The 10,068-nt window shown below is 52.4% G+C and overlaps 1 protein-coding gene across 1 annotated transcript; it reads right to left on the reverse strand.

Annotated features, from left to right (window-relative positions):
* Positions 1-8,106: 8,106 nt before the first annotated feature.
* RNF186 (ring finger protein 186) lies at positions 8,107-8,808 on the reverse strand. The gene has a single exon (XM_044236746.1). The coding sequence runs from the start codon at positions 8,806-8,808 to the stop codon at positions 8,107-8,109; it is 702 nt and encodes a 233-aa protein (XP_044092681.1).
* Between the last annotated feature and the right edge of the window lie 1,260 nt (positions 8,809-10,068).

The raw sequence follows: 10,068 nt of genomic DNA on the forward strand, positions 1-10,068 counted from the left end.
ATTTTTTATTTTCGGTCTTTTTTGTTTACCGAAGTGTCATTAACATAGAGTACCACGTTAGTTTCAAGTGTACTGGGTGGGAATTCAGCCATTCTATACGTCACTCAGCGCCCCCTACAGTAAGTGTGTTCTTTATCTCCTTCATCGATGCCCATCCGTCCCCCCACTTACCTCCCCTCTGGCAACTACCTGTTTGTTCTCTGTATTCAACAGTCTGTTTTTTGGTTTGTCTCTTTTTCAGTCTTGATTTCATTTTTAAGTCTTTTTTTATTGCTTTTCATAATACAAATAGTTTTTTTTTAATGGACGACAGTGATCTCTTTCCTTTTAAAACATTCAGCAAAGAAAAATGGAATTATTAAAAAAACTAAAAGTGATATGCAGACATGGAGAAAAAAAATCTCCATTTCCTCTGGATCGACTGTGCTGTGGGCTGGGATGATGGTCACCAGCCCGATGGGTGGTCTTCCAGCCAGACTGGTTTCTCTCACTTGTCTTGAGAACATACATTTCCTGTAGGAATGGTCGGCCCCTGATGTGAATATCAGACCCTGACCAGCTTGGTGGTCCGAATCATGACAGTGATGACTCATGGAACGTAAAATCCAGAGAGAGGTGGTTCTAGGGTTGGCCCAGAAGCTCAGCAATGTCAACAAGGACTTACACGCTTTCCACCATACATCATCCTCAGCATGTTGGATCTCTCTGCCCTGAGGTCCAAACACAGTTCTCTCCCCTGCACTTATCCTTCAGCAGTTATGTCCAGAGGCAGAAAAGAGGAAAAGGGGAACACTCCCCATGAGCCTTTGCTCATGGGCTTCTCCCCTATGGTCAGGGTAGAAATGATTTCCCGGAAGCCCCCTTGCTGGGATCACATGTCTGAATTGCATGACCATCTCTGACTGCAAGGGAGTCTGGGGAAGCAAGGCTCTGGCAAGGAGACTGGCTCAGTTCCCTGGAGGTGAAAACAAGCCAGTCCTAACATTTGTGGCGCTCAGGGCAAGAACATGAAATGAGAACGAAAACATGTCCTGACCTTCCAGCCCTGCAGATACACCGTGAGAACCACATGGAATACCAGGCGTAAAGTTAGAATCCGTCAACTTATCAGAGTTCCATGCCAGCATGTAGCTCCTGGTGTGCTGGCTGGCCTTCTTTTTTCTCTCCCATCCCTGTCCCATCCCGTACCACGTGAGGTCTCGCACATAGGTGTGGGGACACTCCAGCCCGCACATCCGAGCTGTCAGCCCCTCCCACAGACAACCACTGGTTGGCCACTCCTCAAACCTAAGAATGTGGGCACTTGGCCGCACCCTTGGGAGAATGGGTCAGGGAAGAGGCTCACTTCTGCAGGTTGGAAGTGGGCTTGGCGCTGCTCAAACAGGGAGTATTGGGGAACTGAGTGTCCAGAGGGTGTGGACTTAGGTGGGCTTATCCTCTTGGTTTTGTAGACTCCTCTGTCCATGGGGATGGGCATGGCTGGAGGAGGGTCAGAGTGCGGCTCTCTACTAGATGGGGCCCACAGCAGAGATTACTCGTGCCGCTGTGGACTGGGCACCTTGCTGTTCAGAAAAATAATCAGGTTCCTCTTAAGGCAGGAGGTGGATGGGCTGTTGAGCGGGCAGCCCTCTCCATGTCTGCCCCAGTGCAAGCTCGGTGATCGTAAGTCTTACTGACCCCTGCCTTTCTAGGGCCAAACTCTATGCATGGTATGCGGTAGGTGCTCGGTGATGGAGTGTGTGAATGAGTGGGTGGGTATCCCTAGGATGGAAGCAGTTGGAGGCCAGCGTTTAGAAGGGAAACCCCGAAGGGTGCTGAACCCCCGCTCCTCACCACGCTCTCACCTCCAGGGCACACACTTTGTTCATGCTCACGGCCATTGCCTTCCACCCAGGGTCTGCCAGCAAGGGTCCGCCGGTGCCATTTCAGAGGCTCAGGGCTGCTAGGAGCTCTGAGCGTTCTTACCCCAAGCCCTCACCCCAAGCCTGCCCCGCCGTCCAGGTGTGGAGCTTTGCGCCTGGCACACAGGACCGCTCGCTGTCAGGTCCGCCTTCCTTCCCCTGACACATCCCTGGCTCAGATAGGTCTGCTCTGTGCCCTTGGCTATATTGTGTACTAACCAGCTTCATGCTGCCCGCAGTGCTCTCCTTCAGCCCGTTTTTTGTGGCAGTTCAAATCAAATTCTACCTTCAAGGCCCAGCCACTTCCCATAGGCTTCCTGAGGCTTGCCTTGGCTGCCCCAACCCCCTTCCTCAGGTCTACCCTGGGAATTCACATGTGCCATGTCCTGCTGCAGACACTCCTCCATTTAACAGACATCACAGGCCTCACCAGGCCCAGATCTTCTGTTGGGGGAGGGAGGAGGTTATCAGAATTCTCTGGGTAGCAATCTTACTCAAAGAGAGATACGAACACGTAGGACAGGGCCTCGTGGACAGGCAGGAGAGGAATGGCAAACAGCGACCACCGACCAAGGCTAGTGATCGTGGAAGCCAGGACAGGAGGCTTCTCTCTCTGCCTCTCAGAGGCCGTAAGGCCTCGCTCTTGTCTTCCTCTCTGTGTGTTTCAGCTCCGTCAGTCATTTGCATTCAGCTTTCTACCTGCCACATGCACCTGGCTCCGTATCAGCTCCTGAACTTTCACTGCACGTGACCTTGTAACTCAAGCATGTGCGAATGAGTCAGGGCTTCTTTAGATCACAAGAGAAACAGCCCGGTCGAAATGGTGTAAGCAAAGAAAGGGCATTTATTGACTTATGTGACTATTGAAAACTCCAGAGGAATATCAGGTTTCAGGCATGCCTGGTCCGGGTACTCAAATAATAGGCAAATAATATGATTAGGAACTTCTATTAGAGAGAAAGCTGGGCTCAGCTTCCCTCTGGGTTGGCTTTACCAGTAGAAGAATCTCTCCCCTGCGGGTGCCAAGACTGCCACCAGAAAGTGCCCCCAAACATTCTACCAGCTTAGCAGCTCTGGTGGAGAAAATTCTCCCTCTGGAGTGTTACCCAGATTCCTGGGTAAAGCCGTCCCTGGCTTAGCCTGGAACCAGACCCTGTGGCCAGGGCACACGGTGCTTTGATTGGCAGATTTGGAATACAAACTGTCCCCTCAAAAGACATACGTGGTATTATTACCATGAGAACCCACCTGGACAGAGTTTGGGTGGGGAGGAGACCAGCCCCTCAAAGAGAATGCCCATCAGGGTGGAAGGTCCCCTCTCATTAGCTGGGGGCAGGGTGGGGGAATGGCGCAAACACCTAGGTTCTCTACAAGACCTTCCACTACCATCCATCTGCTCAGTGCCCCTCATTCTTCGGCAAACAGCAGAATGTTCCAAGTCCTTCTCCTCTCCATCACAAGATTCTGTTGGGGTTGCCGATCACAGACCAGCTGGTCACGGGGGAGTACATGTGACCCAAGAGGACCAATCAGAGTCCTTCCTTGGGATTTGTTACCATTTACCAACGAAGAAACTTGGTCTCTTTCTTTCTGGAGGTGAAGTGAGGAAGACGTCAGCAGGAGTTGGTCAAGTTTCCAAGCTATCGGAAAAAGCTAGAAACCCTATTTCCAAAGAAGGTCACATTCTGAGGTAGCGAGGGTTAGGACTCCAACATATTTTCTTTCTGAGAGGGAGACACAGTTCAACCCCTACCGGGTACTCAGTGCATAGTAGTTCTCTTTCCTCAGAAAACTTCCTTATGGAATAAGGTTAGATACCTGGCATACAGCAGGTGTCCAATAAATGTTTGTTGAATAAATGCATGGATGGATCCTAAGTTCCAGAGTGTTCTGAATTCTTCAGAGAGTTCTCTACTGACCCAGGAAAGAGCTCCCTCCTCCTTTTAAAAGGGTGATTTCAGTATATTCAGATCAAAGTATAAAGTTCCTAAGAACAGCTCAAGGCAGATTAAAAAACTTTTTAAAATTTCTCTTTGAATGTGTTCTATGCTGTTCCTACAGCCCGAGAGATGGCAGGCAGGTCCTTCATTCCTGGAAATGCTTTCCTCTGCCACTAAGAAGTCATTGCTTTAGCAAGGACTGAAAAACTTCCTCCAGGCATTTGAAAAGAGGTTCCAACAGTGAACAGGGTCTTATCAGATGAGATGAGAAAGTGCCTGCGGGTAATGGGTCAGGTGGGTTCCCACAACCCTGTGTCCCAAGCACCCGCTAAGCCAGAAAGCTATAACCAAGTAGAGGAAACCCATCTCTTCTTAATTCTTTGCCCTTCAGGCCGGGGCACCCGCGTGCCGTGAACACTCATGATATGCCAGGAATGCTCCATCAGATACAGCTAAGTGACTCAAAGTCCAGACTCCGGAGCTGGACTTCGGTGGTGCACTCCTGGCTCCAGCATGGCTTCACTGTGTGACCTTGAGCTAGTTATTTCTCCTCTCTGTGCCTGAGCAGCCCTGTTGGTCATTTGGGGGCTAAGAATAGTATCTATCTAATGGCCTATGTGATAACATATGTAATACACTTTGTACGGTGTATCCAGGTCACGTTACCGATTACTTTATTAACTGTTGTTGAGACGCTGCTGATGCTGAGGGTGAATACAGAAGAGATGAGTTCTTGTGCCCAGGCTTTAGTAGACTTCCTTATCCATACGACTGAATAGAATAAGACGAGCCTGTCCTCATCATTCCTGTTAGTGCTTTCTAGAACTCAAACCATCTCTTTCTCTCTGTCTTCTCCCTCCCTTCTTTAACTCCTTGTGATCCCAAGGGCTTAGCCATGGTCTATTTCACTATTCCCCGCAACCCCATGAGACACGTACTCATGCGTAAGGTAGATGAGCCTCAGACAGGTGATGAGGCTTGTGGATCAAGGGGGCTTGATGGGCTTGTGTGATCCCACTGGGATCAAGTCAGCCACGTCTGACTCCAAGGCCCCAGAATGGGGAGATGGTCTGATAAGGATGAAATTTGGCTTCTGCCTGCAATTTCTCTTCATCCTTAGGACCTCAACACCAAGCTGTCTACCAGATTGGCTTGGATAATGCTCCCATTCTGGGCTGGCTTCACCCCACTATCAAGGCCGGCCCCCTGCCCGTTGTCAGGCTGAACAGGCCCCAAGAGACTCAATCACTCACAAAGGTCACTGATTGATGATAAAGGCAGACTATTAGGACCTGGGATTCTCATCCAGTGGCACTGAATCCTCCTGGGGGCCCTGGGAGGAGTGTGGCATCGTCTTCCACTTTATAGGTGAGCGAAGTGAGGCTCAGAGAAGTTCTGTAATGTCTACTGGTCACACATTGGGTCAGAACTTAGCTCTGGGCTTAGGCCTGCCTGTCTTTCACAGGCATCCTTTCACAGCGCTGCCTGTGTCTTCTGTTCTCCCCCAACCCTTCAGGACAGCCAGCACCAATACTGGCCTCTAGTGCCCTCCATGTGCAGACAGCCAGAAAGTGTCAGAAAATGCTTGGGATCAGCTGGGGCCAGAAAGTGCTTGGGACCAGCTGGCTTCCAATGGGGTGTAGACGGCAGCCTGAAGACATCTTCTGCCAGGGGGATGGAGGACCCCCTGGTTAGGGACCATGTGCCAACACAGCTTCCTGCAGGGGAGGTTGGGACTGGGTAGTCAAAGTCTATAGGAAACCCATTCTATTTTCATCATTCTCTTCTCTTTTTCTTTCTTCTGTTTTTTTTTTTTTAAAAAAAGGTTTTATTTATTTATTTTGAAAGATTGAGAGTGTGTGTGTATACATGGAAGGAGGGACCAAGGGAGAGGGAAAGAGAGATTCTCAAGCAGACTCCATGCTTAGTATGAAGCCTGGCACAGGGCTCGATCTCATGACCCTGAGATCACAACTTGAACTGAAGTCAAGAGTTGGACGCTTCATTGACTGAGCCACCCAGGAGCCCCTTTTCTTTCTCTTTAGTGTAGACCATAGATTCCAGAATTCTGTGGCCTCTCTGGGCACCTGACCATTGGAATTCAGAGCCTCCTGAGGTTTCTCCTGTTATCCCTTGCAAGCCTACAGGCAGCAACCAGCTTCCCCTTTGTCAGGGGAAAGAAGTCATTCTGGACCAGCACGTAAGGGAGACAGCTTGATGGAACAGAAAGAGCTCTGGATTAATTCCCTGGGGGAGCTCTGGAAGTGATTGGCTGGGTGACCTTAGGCAGAGGAATTTACCTCTCTGACCATTAGTCCCTTCATTGGCAAGATGATTTCAACTTCATCAGGTTGTTATGAAGACTCAGCTAGAAAATTCGTGTGAAGCAGTTAGTGTGGTGCTTGTCACATTGTAAGACTCAGCAAATATGTGCCCATCATTATGATGGTAGAAATGGGGTTGTCATTGGCAACTTGAAACCTTGGTGGAGGTTTCTTCTTGGTGGAGGGCCCGAGAACCAGATAGAACGTGAGTGGCGGTGCGTGGGGGAAATGTTCTTTCTCTATCCTACCATCCCAAATGGCACATGCCCGAGGCCGGCTCAGGAAATGCAGAACAAGTTCCATCATTTGCTCATCGTGGGAAGACAGGGTGTTCTTCAAGCTCACCTGAAGAACTCACACTCACACACACTGCCAGCATGAGGAGTAACAATAGCACGGGTATCCCGGAGTTGCCCTGGAAATACCTTTACAAGAAACAAAGGAAGGCACCCAGATTGCAAGAACAGCTATTTGCATGCATCCTTATGTTTTGAGTTTTCTCTGTGTGAGTTCAGAGGGGATGTGATTCCTGTCCACTGCTCAGGGGCCCAGCTGTGCTGCCATTCCTGGGCTTCGGGGGACTTAGGAATAATCCAGTCCAATGAGCTCATTCCAGGGAACAATGAAATGCAGAGAGGCAAATGATCTTGCTGGACAACATATACCCATGAGGCCAGAGTCCTTCCTTTGGGCTCCAGTGGCCGACTTCTGTCATCCCTCTCTTCCAGAGGCACAATAACCATGAACAAACGCCCAACGTGCACCTGTCATCCTCCCAGGAGGCAAAGTGGGGAAGGACAATGGATCGTGCCCAGTGAGCCTCCTGAGGTTTCAAGTCTGCTTCCCAATTAAGAGGCCTTTGGAGGGAAACAAGGCGTCATCTCCCACCCTCCATTCCCCTGGAGCCCTAAGCCCCTCCTGTAGCTGAGACCCGATCCTGGCAACCAGGGAAAGTCATTCCCTCCAGCAGAAGCCTCCTCTATGTTCCAGAGCAGCCTTTCAGAAGGCAGTGACTGTCAGGGTGAGGCGGGAGAGGTGGGGTTATTGTCAAGAACCATTGCATTTATGGGGCCTTTTATCTTTATGACAAGAGCTCAAATGGGAGTTGAAATGCAATCACGCAGGAAAAGCAACACCCTTAAGGAGCGTGAGGCCACGCATCTGATGAGCGGTGGGACTTGCTGTTGGGTGGGGGCAGGGGGAGTCCTCGTAACCTTGAGATTCTCTGAGAAGCCAGAGCCCAAGGACACGGGCCTGGGCAATCTGGTGGGTGTACTAGAGCAATTCCCAGACTCCCCTACAAGCTCTCCACCCCTCCCCAACTCTGCTGAATGAACGTGGGACCCCCAACAGCCCCAGAGCTACTCCTCCACATAAATTCCCCCCCTCCATCCCTGGAGGCGACTCACAGGAATACCCAAACCACCAGGACCTTCGTTGAGCTGGGCAGCATAGGAGGGCTTCCCCGGAGCGGGGACCACAACTTCCCAGGAGGAAAAATGTGTCAGAGTCACAGATCTAAACAAACTGCCTCAAAACACAAAAGACAGAACCAAAACAAAGCGAGAAAATAAAACCACCTCCATAAGTTGCAAAAAAAGGAGTCTTGGTTCTATTTGTTCTGCAGTAAGTTCATCAACGTATACAAAGAAAAACCAGGAGCATTAGAGTGAGGAGGAAACAGAAGGCTCCTTGCGGCAGTCAGGGAATCTGCGCCCCCTCCAAGACCCTGCGCGGTTTAGATGCGCTGTGTCTCGGGCAGACATTACGTCTATCACCCAGGCACATAGTTCTTGACCCAACACAACCCGGCTTTGGCTCGCAAGTCCAGCGGGTATTTCATCCTCCAAGGGAAGCAGCCTTCATTCAGAGTCCCTTCACCTGGTCGCTGTGAGCCTAACGGGGCCCAAGAGGCAGCAGGTGCCGTCTCTTGGGGTGCGCTCAGGCGATGGAAGAGATCTCACTGTGTTTCCGTCTTCGGCAGAAAACAGTCCCGGGGGAGGGACAGCAGCTGCCCTGGCTGCTGGCGTGACAGCAGAAGACCGAGGACATTAGCAGGGCCAAGGCGATCACCGAGGTGAGCACCCACCGGATGACGCCCGGGTAGACAAAGGGCAGAATGAGGACAATGAGCAAGACCAGCAGGAGCAAGTGCACGGCCAGGCGCCGTGCGGCCACACGGTTGGCGTTCGCCTCCTCCTGCGCATCCTCTCCCGCAACGCCGGGGTGCCCTGCCGCCGAGGGAGCGGAATCTGCCAGTCTCTGCGGACAGAGCCGCACCTCCGGCCACGGCCGGCCCAGTCGCCCCACCACGGCCTCCTGGTCGCGCAGGCTGCAGATGAGGCCCCCGGGGACAGAGGTGGCCTGGCGGCACAAGGGGCAGGTGACGGACCAGGTGTTGTCCTGGACGCACAGCAGGAGCTTGAGGCAGACGGCACAGAAGGAGTGCTGGCAGCCCAGCAGCTTGGCCGGCCGGGTACAGCTGTAGGGATCCCGGCACACCAAGCACTCCAAGTCGCCATCCGAGGAGCTCCAGTGCCCCCCTGTGGGGCCCGTGGCCTTGGCGGAGCCGGGTGTGGCTCTTGCAGAGATGGGCTGGGGCTGCTCTGGGACCCGCGGCTGCGGGATGGCTGTGCAAGCCATTTGGAGTCAGCGGGACCAGGCAACTCAGGGCCTGGGCGTGGATGAAGGGTGACCACCGGCCCGGCTGGGACCTGGATGCTGTCTGGCCTCGGGCTGGGCGTCTCAGCCTCCCTTACCTCCTCGTCAGACGCCTGGTGACAGCAGCCGTCTATGGCCCCTTCTCCTGGGGCTGCTCAGCTTGGCTCTTGGCTTATGTCTTCTCCGGAGTTATTATTATTTCTTTTCTGGAAACCTAGGGTTAATCAGTAACTCGTGAGCCTGGGGACCTTGAGTTGCCTGATAGGAAGGCAGGAGGGGGCAGGGCCCGAACTGTGAGTCAGGACTTTCCGGTTGGGACCAGGTGTCTCAAGAGCCCCAGCAAGATGGTAGCTGATGAGCTCTCAGATGCATTAGGATCCTCACCCTTTCCTGCCCCCTGGAGCCTTTAAAAAATGCAGATCTCTAGGCCCCAAACCCAAAGACTGCAATCCTCTGGCAGGTCTAGGTGGGATTTAAGAACCTTTGGTCACAGTTAACAGACATCTCTGACCATGATGCTGATGAGGGTGGCCGGGAGAACCCACTTTGAGAAATCTCACCCCTAGCCAGATTTCAGACAAAACCTTCCAGAGGTCAAGATGGGTGGACAACAGTTTTGTGCTTTGAGCACATTTGCTGACAGGTGACCTCATGTAAAAGGGACATGAAGGGGAAAACAAAACAAAACAAAACAACTGAGTGGGTGGCAAGGGGTGGTGGGGCGTGGGAAGAAAGCCTGGGCCCACACAGAAAAACCCAAACCCAAACTGCTCACGGGTCTGTCTCGTACCTGCTACTGTAGACAGGTGCTTCCTTGTCCCAGCAGCTGTATGGACAGCTACGGAGTCCCGAGCATCACGCTCGGGGCCTGCTTTGCCTGCACCTATCCAATAACAGGTGTTATTTTGGGCCATGGGGAACATATGTCCTTGGGGGGTCGTAAGAGCCGCTGCCCTTTATTTGGGGTTACTGGGAGCCAAGCCCTGTGCCAGGCGGTCTCCTGGGGTCCCAGCACAGCCTGTAAGTGAGGCGCTGTGAGGCGCTGTGAGGCCCGGGAGCAAAGACGGGGTGTGGTCAGGGCAGGCCGGCTGGCAGCCTCCCAGGTGGACTCCCATGGGGTCAGGGCCCTGTGGAATCTGCCAGAACCCAAGGTCTGGTTCCCAGGAACTCAGTCTCACCAGCTCACATGGACTCCAGGCAGCTGACACCTGGAAGGACTCACGCGGAACTGACGGACGTGCA

Source organism: Neovison vison, chromosome 2 (genome assembly GCF_020171115.1).
Source record: "Neovison vison isolate M4711 chromosome 2, ASM_NN_V1, whole genome shotgun sequence".
NCBI lineage: Eukaryota > Metazoa > Chordata > Mammalia > Carnivora > Mustelidae > Neogale > Neogale vison.

Coding starts and splice junctions, on each gene's coding strand:
- RNF186 (XM_044236746.1), bottom strand. CDS start 8,808: ATGGCTTGCACAGCCATCCCGCAGCCGCGGGTCCCAGAGCAGCCCCAG.